This window comes from Phallusia mammillata, chromosome 3, assembly GCF_965637545.1.
Source record: "Phallusia mammillata chromosome 3, kaPhaMamm4.hap1.1, whole genome shotgun sequence".
Lineage (NCBI taxonomy): Eukaryota > Metazoa > Chordata > Ascidiacea > Phlebobranchia > Ascidiidae > Phallusia > Phallusia mammillata.
This window is the reverse complement of record NC_137254.1, coordinates 21,026,652-21,047,024: the sequence shown is the minus strand read 5'-3', so window position 1 is coordinate 21,047,024 and position 20,373 is coordinate 21,026,652. Positions and strand designations below refer to the sequence as shown.

The 20,373-nt window shown below is 36.8% G+C and overlaps 2 protein-coding genes across 4 annotated transcripts; both read right to left on the bottom strand.

Moving 5' to 3' along the window:
• Window positions 1-720: 720 nt before the first annotated feature.
• On the bottom strand, window positions 721-2,865 carry LOC145217953 (deoxyribonuclease-1-like). Of its 2 annotated transcripts, none has more exons than XM_080085334.1 (7): window positions 2,705-2,865; window positions 2,245-2,417; window positions 2,000-2,103; window positions 1,773-1,885; window positions 1,199-1,356; window positions 975-1,065; window positions 721-781 (listed from the first exon to the last, which is right to left on the bottom strand). In XM_080085334.1, the coding sequence occupies exons 1-7, from the start codon at window positions 2,843-2,845 to the stop codon at window positions 734-736; spliced, it is 828 nt and encodes a 275-aa protein (XP_079941460.1). In that variant the 5' UTR covers window positions 2,846-2,865; the 3' UTR covers window positions 721-733. The 2 variants fall into 2 exon arrangements, with proteins under 2 accessions (XP_079941460.1, XP_079941461.1); XM_080085335.1 differs by having other exon boundaries at window positions 2,245-2,408.
• A 1,626-nt stretch (window positions 2,866-4,491) lies between these two features.
• Window positions 4,492-20,330, bottom strand: LOC145217952 (potassium voltage-gated channel subfamily A member 1-like). Of its 2 annotated transcripts, none has more exons than XM_080085331.1 (11): window positions 20,141-20,330; window positions 17,119-17,247; window positions 14,633-14,813; window positions 14,110-14,277; window positions 11,886-12,118; window positions 9,401-9,527; window positions 7,992-8,298; window positions 7,232-7,367; window positions 6,767-6,899; window positions 5,975-6,181; window positions 4,492-5,677 (listed from the first exon to the last, which is right to left on the bottom strand). In XM_080085331.1, exons 1-11 carry the CDS (start codon window positions 20,231-20,233, stop codon window positions 5,430-5,432), a joined length of 1,962 nt encoding a protein of 653 aa, XP_079941457.1. In that variant the 5' UTR covers window positions 20,234-20,330; the 3' UTR covers window positions 4,492-5,429. The 2 variants fall into 2 exon arrangements, with proteins under 2 accessions (XP_079941457.1, XP_079941459.1); XM_080085333.1 differs by having other exon boundaries at window positions 5,975-6,178.
• Window positions 20,331-20,373: the final 43 nt, after the last annotated feature.

Sequence of the window (20,373 nt, the reverse complement as noted above, 5' to 3'; positions counted from 1 at the left end):
GCTTTTCTGACAACAATGTTAAAAACATGTCACGATGTAAAGTTACAAAACTCACTGCATCCGGACTCACTGCTTTGAAGTGAATATTTTAATGCGTCACTTTCCACCGCTTTTATACCGCAAGATTGTTTATTGTAGACCAAATGTAACACTACTGCTCTTATATTCTTTGCCTATGTTTTGGCTTTTCTAACGGTGTAATCGTATTTGCTGATAGGAATAACTTTATGAGCTTGTTTATGCCTGGATACGTATGTTCTTAGGGTGGGTTGCGTGACAGACAGTTTACACAGCTTGTGTTTCACACGTTGGATGTGTGCCTTCGTGCGAAGCAAGTGCTTGAAAAGACCTACACTTATTTATTATGTACACTTGTTGTTGACACTTTATGCGATCGAGCTACATATAGACAAGGTTTATAGTTTTTGGACGTAAGTTTGGACATATTTTCGTACGTATTTATTCTCGGTGACGTAAATTGATACACATTGTGGCGTTGATGACTATGCTGACAGAATTTTTGGGGGGCGTATGTGTTTGCAGAGTAGTGACGTCACCTGTTGGTTATCCCTATAATAGTAGCAACTTGCAAACATGCTTACAAAATACTTGTTCTTCGTTTTATTTATTATGTATTTCAAGGTATTTCTGTATATAATTTCAACAAATTAACACATGTAGATCCTGTCTGTTAAAACTTATTTTGAACACGAATACGAAATGCTTTTGCCTTTCAGTCGAGGATAAATTCCACTGGATAATGGTCGCTTACCGCTTTCGTCTGCAAACAATATACCAACACGTTACATTTTGGGGTATTTGGATGTTCGTGTCTGAAATAGCTAGTTTTCCACTTTCTGGGACATCAGGGTGAAAGAGCAGAAAACGCGTTTTTGCCAAGTAATTTTTTTGTCGTTTTTTATAGCCCATCCTTTGTTATGTTAACACTTCATCAGATAGTAAAATGTTCTTACCAGTTTGCTTGTTAGGTTGTAAACTTGATCAAAGTAGAAAACACTACCATTGTGCGAGTTGGATATCATTTGCGTACCTGTTACGACCAGTCTAAAAAAATAAAAAGTATGATGAATTAGGTTGCTTAAATATAGACATATGGAATATTTAATGGGAAAAGACTGAATGATTCTTTTCCCTAGTCATTTCGCTCTTTAAATCAAACTTGTGTTTTATTAGTTACCTGTCGTATGCACAATCAGTCTTTTGTTTTACTGTGGTGTCAGCATCGTCAAAAATTAACCAGCGAAATTGAGGGTCTTCTCGCAGTTTTACTCTATTCCAACAACTTTTACAGACATATCTGCAATCGGCATTAAAATCTCCACCAACCAATACGTCCTATAACACACATATTTTCAGCTGTGTATAAGCCGTATTACTTGTTCACAAATTTGTTTAAGTGCATAAAACCATATATTTAAACAGTGTAGCAGGGGTCGGCAACCTTTTTTCTACTGCGGACTCTTTTTGAAACCGAAATTTATCGCGGACCGGCCTTTAAAAAACTTCAAATATTTGACAATGAAAACGCATTAATTAGTTTATCATCCCCGGGATACATGGACAAAATTTTATAAAGCATTTAACCCGAAATTAATATGGCCCGGTCGCGGACCGGTACCCGCCCTTTGCCGACCACTGCAGTACAGCACGCCATTTTATGTAATATGTGGAATAAAAAATTCTTTTGTGAACTTTTTTAAAGAAAAGCACGAAGCTTAGACATGCGTTACGAACAATTTGTTTCGTCCTACCTCTCCATACATAGTTTTCACTTGATGGGAAACATTGTATAATGTATTAAGTTCAGCAATGGCGTCGGAAGGTTTTGTATGGATTGAGATATAGCTGAAGTTGTGTTGCTGGCCTGAATGTTTAAACAAAACTAAGTTATCGCATTTTGAAGCAAAAACTCTTCAGTTTTGCATGGATAGGTTTACATGCGTTTTTAGGCTTAATGGAAAATTTTCTTGTCACTTACCATCAGATGTTGTCCTTTCAAACTGCACAACGTATGGTTCCCGTTCAAATACGTCTTCTTCGTCCGGGTACTGGTGCACGTTAAGTACTTTCACTCTGTCCCTTCTGTCAAAACAAATGAAATGGCTACATGTTAGTCTGTTGTCAAAACATTTGGCGATTAGTTTATAATGTAATAGAATCAATATGTTTGCAAATTTTGGTTAATTGTATCATATATTTCGGGCTAGAGTCAGCAGTCTGTACCTGTATATGAACCCATATTGTTCTTTGCTTCTTGTTCGACCAGATCTGGGGCTTATCACGTAGTCGTAAGGTGGCGCTGTTGTGTCGTTAACCATTTTCACTAACATGGGAAAAGATTCGCCTGACGCTTCTCGGATTTCTTGGATCATCACAATGTCGTAGCGCTGAATTATCTGGATATTTTAAACAGAAATCGCAACGACAATGTCTTGCGCGAAACACATTACAGAAATTTTGATCAGTCATTCAATTTGAATTATTTTACAATTTATTATCTGACTTTGATTTTAGTTTGTTCTGTTTGGTTAAAAAAATGTCATAATAAAAATCGGTTGATGTTTTTTTTTATTTTTGACGACTTTTTAACGCTGTTCATACGCATCAATTATTCACATAAATAAAATATGTATGTGTGAATGACAAACGCACATATAAAAATGTTCGATTACAAAACACTTACTTTGACCAAAACCTCAACCACATCTGGTTTATTCATCTTTCTTTCTCCAAAAACTCTCACGTTGAAAGCCCCTATGAAGAGCTGACACCCACCGCATTGGTTTGCAATGAGAAATAATGTAAACAGAAATAGTTGTTTCATTTTACCATTCGTTTGACCCTGCCAAAATTTAGGTGTTTATTAGAAGTGCTGATCTCTACTACATAGTTTCTTTTTGTGTGCTCCTATACAGAGCTATGCAATACTATATGGAAGCAGCTTTCGTGAAGCTGATTCAGTTTCTGCATCTTTTCTGTAATTGAATTTTCACATTTAAAGTACTAAATTTTCTCATTCCAACGTTTTAGTATATTCTGTCATACTTTATTCGACTAGCGTCTCAAAAAACAACTACTTTTAAAAAGCGCTTTAAACTTTCTGTTTGCAAGAATTAACTAAAGCGACTATCTTTTAAGTTGTCACATTCATGCCTGACACGATCTGAATGAAATTGGTCCACCTTGTCAACAAGCACAGATCACACTTCATTACTTGTAAACCGTGAAACTTGTTTACTAAAGATTGCGTAGCTTGCGTTTTAGAACTTAAACTTTCCACAGCCACTATTCCATTTTGTCACACTTCTTTTTGCTCTTTGGAAAAGTTTTTGGTTTTACTATAAGTCTTCTGTGGCCGTCTGCTCAGTTTGACTAACTGCCACATGAATATTTCAGCGCTTGCGGCAAATTGTGCCCGCTGTAACAATCTTCTTTTTTAATTTTGAAATGTAGCCAATATGCCACTATAGACACATTTTAAAACTTGTTTTATGGTGACAATCATAGGCGCCGAGTATATAGGCGGTGGCGGGGTGGCTCTGCCACCTTGGGTTTTTGAAGCACGGTTGCGGCCACCGTGAATATTTTGGTTAGTTGTTGCTGTATCGTACGAAATATCGTCAAATCTGACGTTACAGCAACGTGTTGCAATTACGAACTAAACATTATTTCAAACATATCTTTTTTTCTGATTTTGAGAAACCTTGCATTCTTTGGAAAGTTTGTTTGGCTTTGAATTTGAGTTCTTGTGGTTGCACGCATTAGTGACGTCACATAAAGTGACGTTATATATTATGTCTGCCACCTTGCAATTTTGTGAAGCTCGGTTCCTATGGTGACAATCAATAGTCGGCACGGTAGAGGTACTAACATAACAACTCAAACAAAGTTTGCTAAATACCGATAGGGGGTGCAAAGAGCACTTACAGAAACAAAATATGTAATAGCCAAATGTAAAATGCTAGGCGCTATTGGAGTTGGGGTGAGGTTTTATAATAAAATATCAAAAACTCAACATACGAATTTAGTTCCTTACCCTATCCACAGTTTATATAACTGTGTTCTTTGCGCTACCTATCGATAGTTAGGAAACTTTTTATGTTGTGAGTTCCTATGTTAGAAGCTCTACCTGGTACAACATGCTACGAGTATTCAACCGTTTTGCAAATCAACACGATTTGAGGTACGCGCCAGAGCTAAAACGTTGAGGGTAATTGAAAAGCTTTCAACATGAAACAGGTGTATTTCCGTTTTTGATTTTACTGGTATATGGTGCATTAGAACACATTTATTGCTGCAGTTTTTGATAGTTTTGTGCACCCCTGTGACTGCAGTGCAACAAGGTTGAAAGGCGCTGATTTACAACAGGCAATGTTAAAGGAAATACTGAAATCTATAATCTATAACAAACTATTGATTTGTAACGAAATAGTAATTCAACATCTTTTTTCAGAGTTCCCCCACGAAGTGTAGCATTCGGTAAATTTTTATTATAGAGTAATACAACAATCCGCAACGCTACTATGAATGGCATGGGCGAAAAACGATAAAAAGGAGAATAATAATATATGCGAGAAAAACATAGAATTGATCGAGGCTGGTTTCAGCTTACAATAAACGGGCAGAAGTTTACAACAGAGAAGAAAGTAACTTTTTGACATGACAACTTAATGTAAAGTGAAGTCCTAAAATGGTTTAATGTGTTTCCATTCTGGCGTTCACCTTGATACTGAATTCATTGTTTTTAATGTTTAGTGATAAAAACATACCAATTTAACTTGCAGGAAATAGGGAAAGTTTTACAAATATTGTTTGACAAATCAGATGCATTTTGCTTTTGTAGGCTTCGTCAGCGTCTGTTTTTACTTTGAAGTTTCCTGCAGTCATGATATAATGACCTTGAATTGCCGCAGTCCTTTGTTACTTTCAGGGAGATTTCATTAATAAGGAAAGATTTACTACACTTTAACTTGCTCGGTAATAAATAAACAATGTAACACTGTGACCTCAGCACAGATTGTCGCGAAACACACAATGAGATCACTGCAAAAAGTTGGTGCATAATTACAGTTGAATATGTTAATCAGTAAAGGACAAAAATATAACACATTGGCTGCAAAAACTGCAGCATATAGAATGGCCTAAAACCACTTTACTAAATGACACCAAATAAAATAGTGTGGGAAAATTTAAGTTCGATATTACTGCAAAAATGCGGTTAGGGCTGTTATCGTGGCTCTTTTGCATTCTTGAGCGATATTACACATTATACAATGAAACTCGAGGAAACATATAACTTGCTCATTCGCTCACTTACATCATTTCACCATTATCTCTTGTTTGCTCTATGCGATCGCACTCCGCGTTGCATTTCGGAACCAAACAATTCCTTGCGACAGGGTGGCGACTCATCTAAACACGTCTCTTTTTCTGTTCGCAACCGCTCGTTGGTAAAAGTACATGAAGTTTGAAACGATGACGGGAACTGGCAAGGCGAGACAAAGTATTCCAGTAAGGGCACATACACTACCCACCACTTTGCCAGCTGCGGTTATGGGATGCATGTCCCCGTATCCGACAGTTGTCATGGTAACAATGGCCCACCAGAAGGCGTCGGGTATACTCGTGAAGTACGTTGTCTTACCTGAGTCGATTTCTAAAAAAATGGCGTTTTTGTCGATAATATCTGGAAATCACTTACAATGTTTGCATATATAGAATAAGTTTTATAATTAACCAAATTTGGATGGTTGCTCTCTGCGATGATTGTGAACATATTTGCCTAATTTAGTTTAATTGTTTAATGAAACTACTTTTGAAATTTGTGATGAATACTTCAGTGGTTGGTGCCCATAATATTGTTGACAAGTTAGTGTGTCGGTGTTTCGCTTAACCCCAAGTCGGTGTTTTGAAACTACTCTAACATCTAAGAAAGTTAAAATATATAACTTACCGGCAAAGTAAACGGCGCTTGAAAATAGCACGACTCCGATAAGAACAAAGAACAGAAGCAGCCCAAGTTCGCGAAAACTCGACTTGAGGGTTTGGCCGAGAATTTGCAGACCAGTAGAATGGCGGGAAAGTTTAAATATTCGGAAGACTCGGACCAGACGTACGACTCGAATGAACGCCAATGAGATGCCTTTGTTTGCATTGGCTGCTGAAAACAATGTTTTGGTTTCAATGTGTGCTCAAAATATCCTGTTTCTTTTCTTCCCTTTGTTTTCTTGTTAAGCAGACGAATGGGCATTTGTGCAAAAGTGGTGCTTATTTGTGGGTGTCAATTTTGTTTATATAAGTGGAACTTCAAAGAACAAACTAGTTTCAAACAAACATATTTGGGAAACTTACTTAGAGCTGCTAATGTAAGAACTTCCGATAAGGAGCTTAAAGGGCACAGTTATTTAAATTAACAGTGAGACTGGGTTGGGGTTAGGAACTAAGGTTATAATGTGGTTTTATTGTTGTTACAAAACCTCATCCAACCCCAATAGCTCTAACCGCCAGCATTTTCACACAATTTGCTTTTAAACATTTGCAAAGCCTCTTTTCGCTCTCTATCGGCAACTAGCAAACTTTGTGTGATTTGAGTTCTTACGTTAGTAGATTTTCCACTTAACCTACTCTTGGAAAAACACAAAATGGCGACTACGGCTGTCTTGCCACAAGCTTTCACCAACCATTTGACCTTGTTAGCTCCTGACATTTAGCAACGACCAATTATTGAGTTTGCACTGTTACTTACGGTTGCTGTCCTCTGACGTAGCCTGTGATGCAGTCGTCACAAAATAAGGTACAATCGCAACCAAATCGATGATATTTAACACATCGAAGCAGAATTGCGTCTTGCGTGGACAACTTACAAAGCGGCACATTAGCTACAAAACAAAAACTTTTTGTTACTATAGATAATACCTACCGCTTGTCTATCTTCACAACATTGAATTGCATGTTAATTTGGAAAATTGCCTGTGAAGTTTTGTTAGTGTCATCGAAAATATTTTTACGCCATTCATTTTTACGATGTGTAACCAATGCAAATGCAAATGCAATCTTTTAAGTACGTCGGAGCAGCAAGCTAGTGAAAATCACGGCCTTGGAGTATCAATATTTCATATAAGTGCTCAACGCCCGCAGCGGCTATTGTAAGCTTAACACTTACAACACACGCTACTCAAAGCTGGTTCGTGCATAATTCATGCCTTCTCACCTCTATTGTAAACCAACATATGCAAAAAGTCTCAATCACCCAGAACGGGTTGCTCGTGAAATGACGCAGCCGACGAACTTTTTGCATTTGAACCTCGCTTGACGTGTTCGAGTGTGACAAAGAAACGTTGAACCACCTGTAATGGAAGTTGTATATCGTTTGCAAACTGAATGATAACTAATATATTTTTTTTTTAATTTGAAGACAACTATAGATCTGATTGGATCCAGCGTTACGCTCGTAAAATCCACGACAAGATTATTCAACAATATGATTTACATGCATACTAATATTAGTTGGAGGCAAAATGCAGTAATCGAAAGAGCGACATCTGGCTCTCGAGCCATATGTTCCCGACCCCTACAGTAGCCTATTCGCCAATGTCTTGTCACCAGCTGCGTTGATCAGAACTCACGGGTCAAAACGTTGTGCAATGTCTGCTGCTAAATTATCGTTATAATGGCAAAATTGCTTTCATAGTGATGCACTCTTTTTAGTTTTAAAGACGTGGTCGACAAATTGAGAATGCCCGGCAATGTCTATCGAGGACCATACTGCCAAAATGGACACAAGGAGTTATAGTAAGGTAACTGTCATCACATTGTTTATAGTTCATGTGCTTTTATATTTGTAATAAGTTTAAATATGTGCCTAAATCGTCTTATCTCGTCAGGTTAGTACTTTTATGTTATCATAAATGACACATTTACTCCATGCGATCATAAGGTGTTACTGTTACACAAAGTTAAGTCATTCAAACCTAGCTAGGGTTCGGTTTCCATTCCCACTTTGCGTACGGTTTGTCGTGTTAAGAATAACTGGGACCTCGACTTCTTCCAAAATCCACTTCTCTTGCAAATCGGGGACAGTTTCCAAGCAAAAACAAATGATCGAAAGAAAAATAACCGATATTGAAATAACAGCAACCACTCTTGCGGCGTTTGAACTTTCCGGTTTTTCAAAAAGGATCCACACGGCTCTTTGGATTTTGTTTTCCGGCAATTTCTCTTTTCTTTTCTCCAGCATTTGAGGTGATAAGCCGTCACCGCAGGCACGGTATTCTTCCTCTGTAGATTTAAAATTAACCGTTTCATAAGTTTAATTTACAACTCGAGCATAGGCAATGACTGGAGGTAAGCGTTCCTGCTTGTGGTGAATAGAAAGCTTATTTTTTGGGTAAATGTGTAAAGTGACGAGTTTCCAATGTATCTTAAGTAGGGAATGTAACTATGGAAACGACAAACAAACTTCCCACCATTTCTTTTGATTTACGACTCTCAATTTGACATTAAATATTTGAAATGGCAACTGCATAAAAAGGTTTATACCCATGACAATTTTAAACTGTGTTATCCAATTTTCAACTGCAACAAGATGAATCTCTCTAATTTGGTTGTTTATTGTAATCGTTACCTTCTACCCTGAAATCCTCTTTCAATTCCCGTAGTCATGAGCAAAAACCCAAATTAAGTGACGACTGCTGTGCTAAATTGTAGTAAGGAGCACCTACTAATTTCGCTAATTGATTTTCGACCGATTCTTTACCACTTTCTGCTGGCAAATGGATGCTGTTCTCCCTCGTTTAGTCTTTTTATTACAGCATATTTAGAGCAGATACGCAGCAGACAAAATTTTAAGGGGGTTTTCGTGTTCTAGAGGTGAGCGGTGCTATTTAAAAATCGATGACAAAATCAACGAGAGTCTCAAGCTTTCCAAAAAAATAACGGCAGCCATTGGATGATCGATGCGTAACGGTCAAAACAAGAACCCTTAAACGTAATTGGAGAACTAATTAGGGCCCAAACCAAACTGGACATTTGATGCAAAAGTTGACAGTTTACCTTCAGTTCTGGTTAGATTGCACTAATTTGGTGGTTGTTTGGTATTTTATTTTTAAGGCAAATTATTGGTGTGCAAAGATTTGTGATTTAGTATTTTTTTAATTTTAAAACAAAAACAAACGGCGCTTTTGAATTGCTAAGTTAAAACGTGGGAAGGTTGTTTTATAAACGCTGTAAGTTATGTCGTGTGTTTCGGACATAACATTGTTTTGCTTGAGTTTTAATTAGATTACATTTTGTAAATATGCTAGCGGTTATTGTTTATGGTTAATAGTTTGCCGTGTCATTGGGGCTAGGAATACTATATTGTTCCATACACTTTATTTACCTTCGAAAATATATCCCTCGATTTCCTGATATTTAGCCATAGCGTCGGTTCCAAGTTGAAAGAACTTGATTTCGTCAGCAAACACGTCAACAGGGACATCTAGTGGCCGGCGTAGTCTACCTCCGCTCTGCATCAAATAATGGCGTTATGTCATGTTCGTAAAGCCATGGTTAACGGTTCACAAGTTTTTGTTGGAGAAACAAAACAATATAGATAAACTCTCTGAACAACGTAGGACTTTATGTGGTTAAGGTCATGATTTAATCAGAGGACACATTTAGAATGAAGACATATTCAAAACATGCTTAAAAAGATAATCTTGTTTTTATTTACATCGGCGTGTAACTTTTACGTTACGCGCAGAATTGCTTGTAAAAAAATTGCTCAAAACAAAAGCGTTTTCTCGTTTCTGTCGCAGTAATGATTTAGATTTGACGTGGTCAGCTATGATACAAGTGAAACTTTTAAGTGGTGGACTAAAAGGCTTTTCAGTTATGACTAGAATCTTTGTTTAGTTTCGCAAGAGTCTAAAATTCTTAAAAGAGTTAAAATTATAAACCCGTTTTTTAAACTTTCCTTTTGATCATTCAGCAAATATAAACAAGTCATCCGACGTTTTGACGTCCTATACGAGGCGTTTTTATCAGGGTAATGTCAGCTACTTATGTTTTGTTCAAAATTGTTTTAAAAATATATAGATATTAGCAGTCTTGTCTTTTGAACGAAGCAGCTTGTGCATTACGTCATTTCTTAATATCCTCCTAGTCATTTGCCGAGCGATATCCCGTATTCAAAGTTTTGGTCCCAACTCCCACTTCGTCTTAATCGACAGCTATCTGTATTGCTTTAAAGTTCTTTCTCGATTTTTGGTCGCCAAAAATCGATGTCTTGGTAGCAACGAAACGACGCCAGTAAATCAATTGAATCAGCAACAATGAATAAATTATAAGGCCAAGAATCTCGCTTCTAATTGGTCAACGGTATTCACGTGGTGTTTATTGTAGATTTTCGGTGTAGCAAATATTACCCCAACTTTTGTTACCAAACAAACACGACGCCGCTGAACAAAATTTAAGTTTCACCAAGTATTTATTTAAATGGACATTGTTTGCTGTAACAAATCCATGCGTGCTATTCACACTAAAGGCATGGAAAGAGGTTAAAAACGCGACTGTATATTTTTCGGCTTATATTCCAACTTTTCTGAAAACGAAAGGATTGCGGACTGTATGTCAGAAGAAGTGTCACTGTGAGAGCCAAAAAAACTACCGAAGAAAAAACTACCTTATAGTGTCGCGTTTTGTGCGTTTTATGTCTGATGTGCGTTTTATATCACGTTTTAGTTGTGAACTTGTCACTTATTTCACAACTATGTTACAAATTAAAGTTATTAACGTACCTGCTGGTTCAGTGGAAATGCATATGATTTAAAGCTTAGTTTTCGCCATGTCCTAGTACGTTTGTTATTGTATACTCGTTAAGTCGTAATGTTAAAATCATGTTGGCTAAAACCGTGTCTGATGGCGCAAAAGGTATGACTATACTTGACAAAAAAGTAGATATATATTGATGTAAACGACTATGGTTGGAATGCAAGGTTCTAGTTTGTTTAAACACATCATAATTTTCTGGGAAGTTTATTATTGTAAATAAAGTCGCAATGTTAAAGTCATATGGTGCTAAATCGTATCAGATAGCGCAATAGGTATGACTTGACTTGTCAAAAAGCTTGAGCTACGCTGATGTAGACGACCTTGTTTTGAAAGCTGCTACTCAAGGTTATAGATTCTTTAAACAATCCCAAGGTTTTCTTAAAACAGCAGCATCCTGTTCGATCATTAATGTCCTAGAGCGTATACAGAAAATAAGTGCCGTCTTCTCCCTTGGGTTTGCCATCACAAGCCACGCAAGGCAGCCCCAGAAATAGCCTGCGTCCATGGGGAGACCTTTTAACACGTACCTAGCTGTGCCTGTGACCTAGGGTTAAAATGAAACGGTGCTGTCGCCTGTACTTTTGGCTAATGTAAGCGGTTGCTGGCTGTGGTAAATATGAATCCCATTAATAGTGCTGTGGCATTTTAGTATGCAATAAATGCCAAGTTCCTTTTTACGTGGGGAATTTGCATACAACAGGTGATAACAGAACAGTAGAAATATACTATACTATATACCCCCTTTGTAAACACAGTTATTAGCTGCCGGTTTTAAAATAGTATTGGCATTTCAATTAAGAGTACATATTTTACCTTTGCGGAAGGTTGTAGTCAACATTATTAATTTATACGTGAACATTTATTGCCATGGTGTTTTTACCCTGCACTGAACAAACGTTTACTTTAATTTAAGCGGAATTTGAAATTTGCATAAACGAAAGGTTGCATGTTTTAGGTTCCCTGATCTAATTATGACCTCCGCTCATTGGGGACGGTTGAAAGGTCACAACTCCCCGCGCATTCCTTCGCGACACTTTCAATCTAGTTCTTACCTGGTAAAAATGCAATATGGCGTCGAATGACGGTCGATTTCGGTCGAAGAAATACTGATTTCTGATTGGATCATAAAACCTCTTCCTTTTTTCCGGGTGACCCAGCAGCGTTTCTGGAAATCGCTGTAGCGTTTTTACTTGGGTTTCGTATATCTGTCCAGAGATGTTGATGACTACTCGCAGGCAACACAGGCAATTGTTACTGCATGAGTGATAGTTGTCTCCGGCTCCATCTGCGTAAAAACATAAGCATAGTTGGTAAGAAGATTTCGAATTTGAAGGTTCGAGCTAATGATGTGCTTGCACACACACACACACACACACACACACACACACACACACACACACATTAATTGGTGTATGGACGGCTTATCGCTTCAGTACTTATTGTAACATGATCAGCTGTGCCTTCCAGAACCGACTACCCTCAAATCCCTGCTATAAATGCATCTTACTTGTTTGAGATATTCATGACCTTAATGTCTAGCTGCAGAATGTTTGCCAAGTTTGATGCTTCTGCCATACGATTCAAATATAAGTTGGACTTTTACTTTTCTGTTTTCCTACATGCGATTGTGCAATTAATTGGACTTACCACAAAGAAAAATAGTGAAAGCAATACCTACCATGTGGCAATATATATAAAACATGCAATGTGGTGTATTTAAATCAGTTTTTAAAATGTAAGATTTGCTGTTAAAAAAATGTTTCTTTGTTTTTCGTCTACTTCAGCTATTGAAAACCTCAGGTGCGCCCCGGTACTAAAATAATCTACCCTCTTATATCAGCGATGAGCCTAAAGAAGGGTTTCTTTAAATTTCCTTCAAACTTGCAATCGATGATAAAGCGATTTGGAAACAATTAGGCTCAACTTGGTATCGACTTAGTCTGTGTCAAGTATCGTTTGCGCAAAGAGCTGCAACCCTGAAGTCAATTATTCCACATCTGTCTGTGATAATGCACCGAAAATGAATTGAATTTATTCCTAAAGAGGCGGTTTTTGCTCCGACCTAGCTACAGTGCATGACCTGATTGTACTATTTGGAATATGCAACACTGTGTTTAGTAATGTTATGTATATGTCTTTTTATATGAAGGGCAGCTAAAAAGCACTATTTTGCCATTAAAATTCTAAATAGGCTGTGGTTCAAAGAAAAAAATTCAATTAACATGTCCGTGACTAAATTTGGCCATGGCTGTTAAGCCAAGTTTGCTGAATTACCAACTTTCTAAGTTTGTCCAAAGTAAAGTCCACCAAATCCCCTGGTCCTTGTGAAAATTGCTGACCAGCCAATGAAAGCTGCCCCTTCTTCTCAGCTATGCAACAGGCATCAATAATTCAACGCGCGGTCGTACAAAGCGGCAGGGTTATTTACTGGTGACCTCGAGGCTACGGATTTCAGTTAATCTCCTACGATTTCCATGTGACTTCGCAAAGCGATGTGGTTTAAGGTTCCTGGGTTAACTTGATTTTAAAAATAGTTTTATTTGATTTTGGCCACAGGTTACTGTGTAGGTGAATTTACTGCAGACTAATTATAACTGAATTAGTGATTCTGCAAACAGTGAAGTAATTTTTCCCCATACTTGTTGTTTTCAAAGCTTACGTAGAAAGCAATCATCGCTGTTCATACGTTAAATGTCGTAGACTATTAAGTGAATTTTGTTGTAATCAAAGCCCGCCTATTAGATAACATTGAGCAATATTTTGTACTAACTTTTATTTAAGATTCTAACTTAGGTTTACTGATGTGCTTGTTAATTTTCGCATTTGTAGTTCTTTTTTTCCACTTGTAGTTTGGTTTTTGGAAAAGTGCCTGCCATTTTTTAAAAGCGGCTTGCATGAACAGAACGTTGCAACGCATAACTTTATACAGCGTTATATGCTTTCGTTTTGTCTTTACCAGTATCAATAACATTTGAAACGTTAACTTTTTTTAAGCCATGCAAAACCTTAATCAATACTTATTTGGTTCAACTGAGTCTAAAGAACATGGCCCAAATGAAATAAATAAGATATAAACCAAACAGTCCTAAATAAATCCCATGATTGGTTCAAGTCATCCACGCTTAGTTGCTAACTGATTTAACAGATTACGCTTAGTTTCTAACTCATTAAAATGCTGTATTATGGTGCTTAGTAGGCTACTATTGGGTCAACATTTATTACTATATTCAACCTTGTGTAAACTTTAGCAAATTGGTTTGTCGAAATTCACTTTACCTTCATCATCCACACCTTTGAGAAGGTGTGAACAGGAGTGATCGTCACACTGAACCGGAACATCGCCCAACATTGCGGTGTCGTGCGCTGTCGTTTCACTGAGGTTCATATCCTCAGTTTCATCCAGGTCTGTGTACGGGTTGGTTTGCACAGCCACGTTGATCAGTTCTAAATTAAACACAAGGTAAAGTTTCCGAAAAATGACAGGAATATCGTTACTGACGGTGCGATTATTGTTTTCTTTTGGGCTTGTCATTTAAACAATGCTGTGTTTGCCGTTAATTAAGGAACAAAAACACTCACAACTTTAAAAAACAGCGTTTGCTGTTAGTTAAGGAACAAAAAACACGCACACAACTAAAAAAAGTTTCTAGCGGTATTAAACACCGAACATTAAATTGAAATATACAGAGTCTCGCTGCACGCAATGGCATTTCAAAATCCAACAACCTTAAAATACTTAAGTCCAATGGCTTTGAGATGACAAAAACACATTCGTCAACTAAAAACATCGCAAACCTACCTTTACCGTTCGATGAAATTCTTCTACCTCTGGTCATCGTGTCGGAATTTAAGTGTGCAGTTCCGTTAGGATTCTCCATAATGACGTCATGACCACGTGAAAACTTCCGGTTGCGATCTGATAAGCTGGAGTTAAAGGGAAGAGTGCCGCTGGGTGAACCGCGTTCCCGGCGACTCGAATTCTACAATATAAAACAGAATATGTTTTCCATGTGGTTTAGATATATTCAAATTACATGTATCTTTTCCATGTTAGGCTGTTCTGTTATTTTTTTAACATGGAAATACATGTAATAAGGTTCACACGTTGAATGTACTGACTTTGCGTGATGATATGTAGATTATCTGGGTATAATAGCGACAGGATAAGTTATGTACGCGAAAAAGACGTAGATGCATGTTTGCATTCCACACCAAATAACGCATCTAATTTCAACGTTGAAAAATCATACGTCTCGACTATAAAATATACGTCGAAAAAACGTGTTAACGCCTGCTGGGTAGTCACCTAAAAATCACCAAGTGAGCAAGTTTGAAGTAAAGGCGTTGATGGTTTCATTAAAGTACCGCATATTCCCCAAAACTTCTGCTGTCAAGTTGTAAAACATGCTATTATGTGTGTTTTGGCATTGGCAAAGGCGTTTTCTGCTTGGTTGTGTTGTTCTAGTTTGCAACCAAAGCGTTTCACCTACTAGCCCCCAGTAGTTTGAATATTCGATCGTATTAGTAATAACTTACGTTGAAATGTAATTGCTTGCAATCATTGAAAACCATGAGTCAATTTTTGACTTCATCAAACCATTACCTTGCGTGGATGGAAAAGTAGCGGTTAAATGTACACATTTTGCACACATTTCAATCATCTTGTAATTTGAAAGACTGACGTTGGTTTAAGCGCACCGAACACAGCGATTGCATGTCGCAGTAAACGTTCAATGAATGCGCCACAGTATCTACATGCGTTTGTGACGTATGTCAACGCAACAAGCAGTGCGTGTGACGTTCGCTCTCCTGGGGTTGTCACCGTAATGACGAGTTCACCATTGGTTTGTGCTGTACTGTGACTTGTCTTAGTTGTACACAGTGTAATATTGTACTGTGTGATCACATATGAAAAGCCCTTTAATTGTCTAACTCTAAAGTAAGCATTTATCATACTTATCAAGACAGAAGTAGAAATTTCTCGAAAATGATTTAACAAAAAAAAACTTCTACGCTGATTAGATAGAGTTACTATAAACCCCCTTTTATCACATACATTATTTACACTACTTTTATTTTACATTGTCACATCTTTTTTGGAGTAACGTATTTACATTTAATATTTTAAGAATTTGGACAACTTGTTTAACGAAAACGCAGTTACATTGGATGCAATGACCTACTTGTTTTCCAGAATATTTTTTTTCCAATCTAAATGTTTAACAGGGTATTAATGGTTTACTTTTGCCTTATGCAAGTTGCTAAACATATCCCTGGTATGTTTATTTTTTAAGCTGGTTTGTTTTTGGCTCAAAATTTTAAACAAGTGCTCAAAAATAACAAGTCTTGAGGTCAGTCAAAGTTTTGTAATGTGCTAATTTGCTTTGAATCAGAAATGTCGAAAAACGCGACAGCGTTGCAGAATGATTGTTGAAAAATTGGCAAGCTTGCACGAAGCGCCCACTCTATTGATTTTATCGATTCGAATAATACATGCTTTATACAAGCGCTCGACAATACGCGATGCATCGTTTGAAATTACTGCCTTGTCATAAAAGCAATCAAAATGCCTTGAATGCTTAAGATGTCAAACTTGTGTACACATGTACATGTTAACATTGCAGATTTTGTTCCTATCTTCAAAGCTGTTTATTTAAATACTGTGGTAATAGTTGTTTGTGGAGGACCAAAAGTTTATGCTTGACTATTACTTTGACGTTTTGTTGCAAAAAAGCTCCCAACTTAACGTAATCATCAATTGATTTGCAGCTTTTACATGCATTATCATAATGGAGTTGAAAAGCGTTTAGATTTAGAAGCTGTACCTATTATACAAATCAACACAAATCCACTTGTTAACATGCCAAATTGTCACTATAAATACGTCAGTATACAGCATTTGCTGTTTTACTGCTTTCATTGCCGTTTATGGTGATTGCCTCTTAGCTCGATGTCCAAGCAAACTCGTGATAATTTTTTTTGAATGTTGCCGTCGGCACAAAATATGGTGATTAATGACAATTTACTCAAGGTCTTGGTTCTAAATGTTTGTAAGTTTAAGTTTACTCAGCCCTAATTCAAACGCAAAACCATTGACTTATTTCTACAGTGAAACGAATCTTTTGCGTTTGTGTTTCATGATTTTAAGGTTTAGACATGTAGGCTATTTTCACTGTCAGTGCTTGTCAGACAACCAAATGAAAATACAACTTCTGTACATTTTATAATGTTTTTTTTTTTACTTGAAAAAAGAAACACAAAGACATCTCTAATTTTTCAACTAACCTGTTTTGGTGAGTTGTTTTGCTCCATATTATCCGAGCTTACTAATACTTTGTAGCTTGCTTCCTTACGTCGAAAACTCTCCGTTCCTAATCTACCATCATCACCAGCTGGATTTTGCTGCTTTGTAGACTTTAACCAAAAGAAAAAACAATACAATACGATGAAATAGATATTCTGTTCATAACACAGTAAAATGTTGTATTGAAAAAACATAACGTTGCCAGACTTTTCAAATATTTAGATGACTAGGAAATACTTAAAAACTAAACTAACTAGATATTAAACAAATACCATAGGCACTTCAGATAGTCGAAACAAGAGAGAAAGAATGTATTTCAAAAAAATGTGAATATTCCAACATTGGATTGCTGTGCTGTAACAAACTTTACGCAACGTCGTCGCTATTATACAAGAAAAAATGCAATAATTTGCCAATTGTGACGTAAAAAGCTAGGCAGTATTGCAGATGGTTATGCAATTCTTCCTTATATCGATCGTCTCATGGTGGAAATGCGTTTAATAAGGATATATTAACTTCACAAGTCTGATGTATTCATCTTTTAAGCATGCTATTTTTAACAATTTGTTTCATACGCACGTTACGTTTCTCCCGTGTTTTACGCGTAAGCATATGCAGTTTCTCTTACTTATCGATCTAATTGGTGGCTTTAGTCATGTTGTTTTAACGGTCTTTTTGTAAAAGCGTGTTTTTGTGCCTGCACGAAGTGAGTTTAGATTCTCATTTCCGTTGAGTAATTTAAAGGTTTGGTCAAATCGATAAACACTAAAAAAACTCACTTGAGTGTTTTTTTTTCCTGAATAAAGTATATTTTATCAAATTACGCTTATATAAGTTGCTGACAATTCGCTATTCTCCAGACAATTGACCTATGTAAAGTTCATGTATAATGGTAGCTTATATATTTTGTGTACAGTTCAGGATGTGCGGACATTGCTTAAAGAACTCAATGAATAATATGCTAAAAACTTTTCCATGGTGCTAAATTTAAATCGTTTTTTTTTCCACACCTGGGTAAAGATGTTTTTTGCTAAGCAAAGCAGCGTTTTATTTTCCGCAAATAATTGATGTGTTTATCAACAACAAGTCAGGGTATTCCCCTACTTAGTAGTCCGTTTGTAATTTAAATTCTTTGTTTCCACTAATTAATGGAATTTCCCAGTTTCCAATTGTGCGTCGAAAGCATTTTTTTAACATTTGCCTATTGATACGCTTTTCACGCTGACTAAACGCTGTCGTTGGTTAAACGGCGGTTTTAAAAACAGGTTTAAAAGGCCACTTATACATACATACACAAAACTGAAATCGCAACTAAATGGAAAAAGCATGACCGAATAATAGTACGTAGCACCTCCTGTGGGCCTTTTCCAGTGACTATGTCAATTTAATGATAAGCTGTTCCGTTTCAACATTATATATATTAGAGCATGCAATACTAAGCCCAATATTAATTTGCAGCGTTTTATTCTGTCTTTTTTGTCCACAAAAAACGATTTTACGAAGAAATTTTTTTATGCAACTTATGTGAAATAGTTTATAGCAACAAAAATACTGCATTTAACCAGCAATTTTAAAGCCTTTGCCACTAACTAAGTCACTAGTTACCGTAAAATTCTAAAAATAAAGACAGTATATGGTAGCTCAGCCTATACAACCCAGAAGGCAGCCTATACAACATCAATATTGCCCATGGGTACGATTACATGTCAAATATATATCAAAACATTCAATTATTCCAAGATTAAACAAGCGATATGTTAAAACAATCAGCACTTAGACAAGCCTACAGTCACATCACAGGTACTGGCAGCACTGTAAACGTCCTTTTAGCAATAAATTTTAAATTACCACCGACGGTTTTTGACATGTCATTTTAATTCACTGCGTCCTATTCAATATATTGCTACGTTTCTCGCTAAAACCCTGCATTGATTGAAATTGACTACACTGTATGATTGGCCGTGCCTGGAGTTCACAGATGCCAATATTCGTTTTACTGGCATTTGTCAACCATTGTCGGCTCAGCTGATTATTTTCAATTCGATTTCAAGGGACGTCTATGCAAATGTAGCTTGAATAGTTTCTCTTAAATAAACGCACACTGATTGTAATTATGCATACAAAGTTTGCCTAAGCTCAGCCTTACAGAAACCAGATGTACGCAAGCTAATACGTTTCTAACTTTTGTTACGGCGCAGCATAAGAAGAAGAGAGTCATGATTTGTAACGCGAAAGGAATCGGCTTCGAGCCACGCAAGCTATTTCCCGAGGGGGACAAACTCAAGGTTCGTCGTAACATTGCCTGACTCGCCATAGGGACCACTCGGTATGGACGGGTTATTACGTGCACAATACATCAGCTGGCCAATTTGTGCTTGGCTCGTTTCTAAACGACTCGCAAGGTTTGTTTAATTGGTGTTGAATTAACTCTCAATATGCGATTTTATAAATTTGATTCTTAAAGCAAATTTGTAACACATCTTGATATGAGGTCAGAAATAATAGAGTCTCAGTAAAGTATCATGCAGAGCAAATTATTGATACTAATGTACTTTTGGAAACCAAAGCATGCATCTTTTAAACGAACAGCTAAATCACTGTGCTTTGAAGTGATAAAGGCACATCAAAGACATGGTTTACACTTAGTATTCCCGGGATATGTTTGCGGTTAGCGTATCGTATTGCGACTCAAGTGATCATTGCTGGGTGATACTTGGCATGAGCATTCACATAGAAATCGTTTTTTCGGTATGTATACACTGACCTAAATCTATGTTAAGAGTTGCTTATAGGTTTATTTGCAGTAGTAGTGTCGATATTTCGTTTTTTATTCAAACATTCACGACAGTACGTTTTAATGGTTAGAGACATTAAATATTGAAAAAAGTGCTTTGCTGTACTGAACAGTTCAAAAAAATTCAAACGGCATGTAAGGTGGAAGTATTCACAAAGAAAATCAACTATACAAAAGTAAAATAAATCCTTATTCAAATAGAATCATACCTGTTCCCTGCTGTGAAACGAAATCGTTGTGGCGTCGGCCATGTTCCTACCATGTTGTGAAGACGCAGGGTTTCCCGCTGCCACAGAAATCATCACACAGACAGTGGTAATGTTTAATATAAATACGAAAGACACATAGCGATTGTCTGTTTTATAGTTACCATGTTTCCCTTTGCAATACGTTAATATTATCTGAAAAGGAAAAAAAATAAAACGTTACAAATATCAACTAA

Bases quoted from the DNA above. Each gene is read 5' to 3' on its own strand.
- LOC145217953 (XM_080085334.1), bottom strand. From the start codon at position 2,845: ATGAAACAACTATTTCTGTTTACATTATTTCTCATTGCAAACCAATGC. The intron at 2,418-2,704 runs GTAAGTGTTTTG...TAAAATATCCAG, and splicing joins TGGTTGAGGTTTTGGTCAAA to ATAATTCAGCGCTACGACAT. The intron at 782-974 runs GTAAGAACATTT...TATTGTTTGCAG, and splicing joins ACAACCTAACAAGCAAACTG to ACGAAAGCGGTAAGCGACCA.
- LOC145217952 (XM_080085331.1), bottom strand. From the start codon at position 20,233: ATGATTTCTGTGGCAGCGGGAAACCCTGCGTCTTCACAACATGGTAGG. The intron at 14,278-14,632 runs GTAGGTTTGCGA...TGTTTAATTTAG, and splicing joins AATTTCATCGAACGGTAAAG to AACTGATCAACGTGGCTGTG. The intron at 7,368-7,991 runs GTTTGAATGACT...CTTCCATTACAG, and splicing joins GGAAACCGAACCCTAGCTAG to GTGGTTCAACGTTTCTTTGT.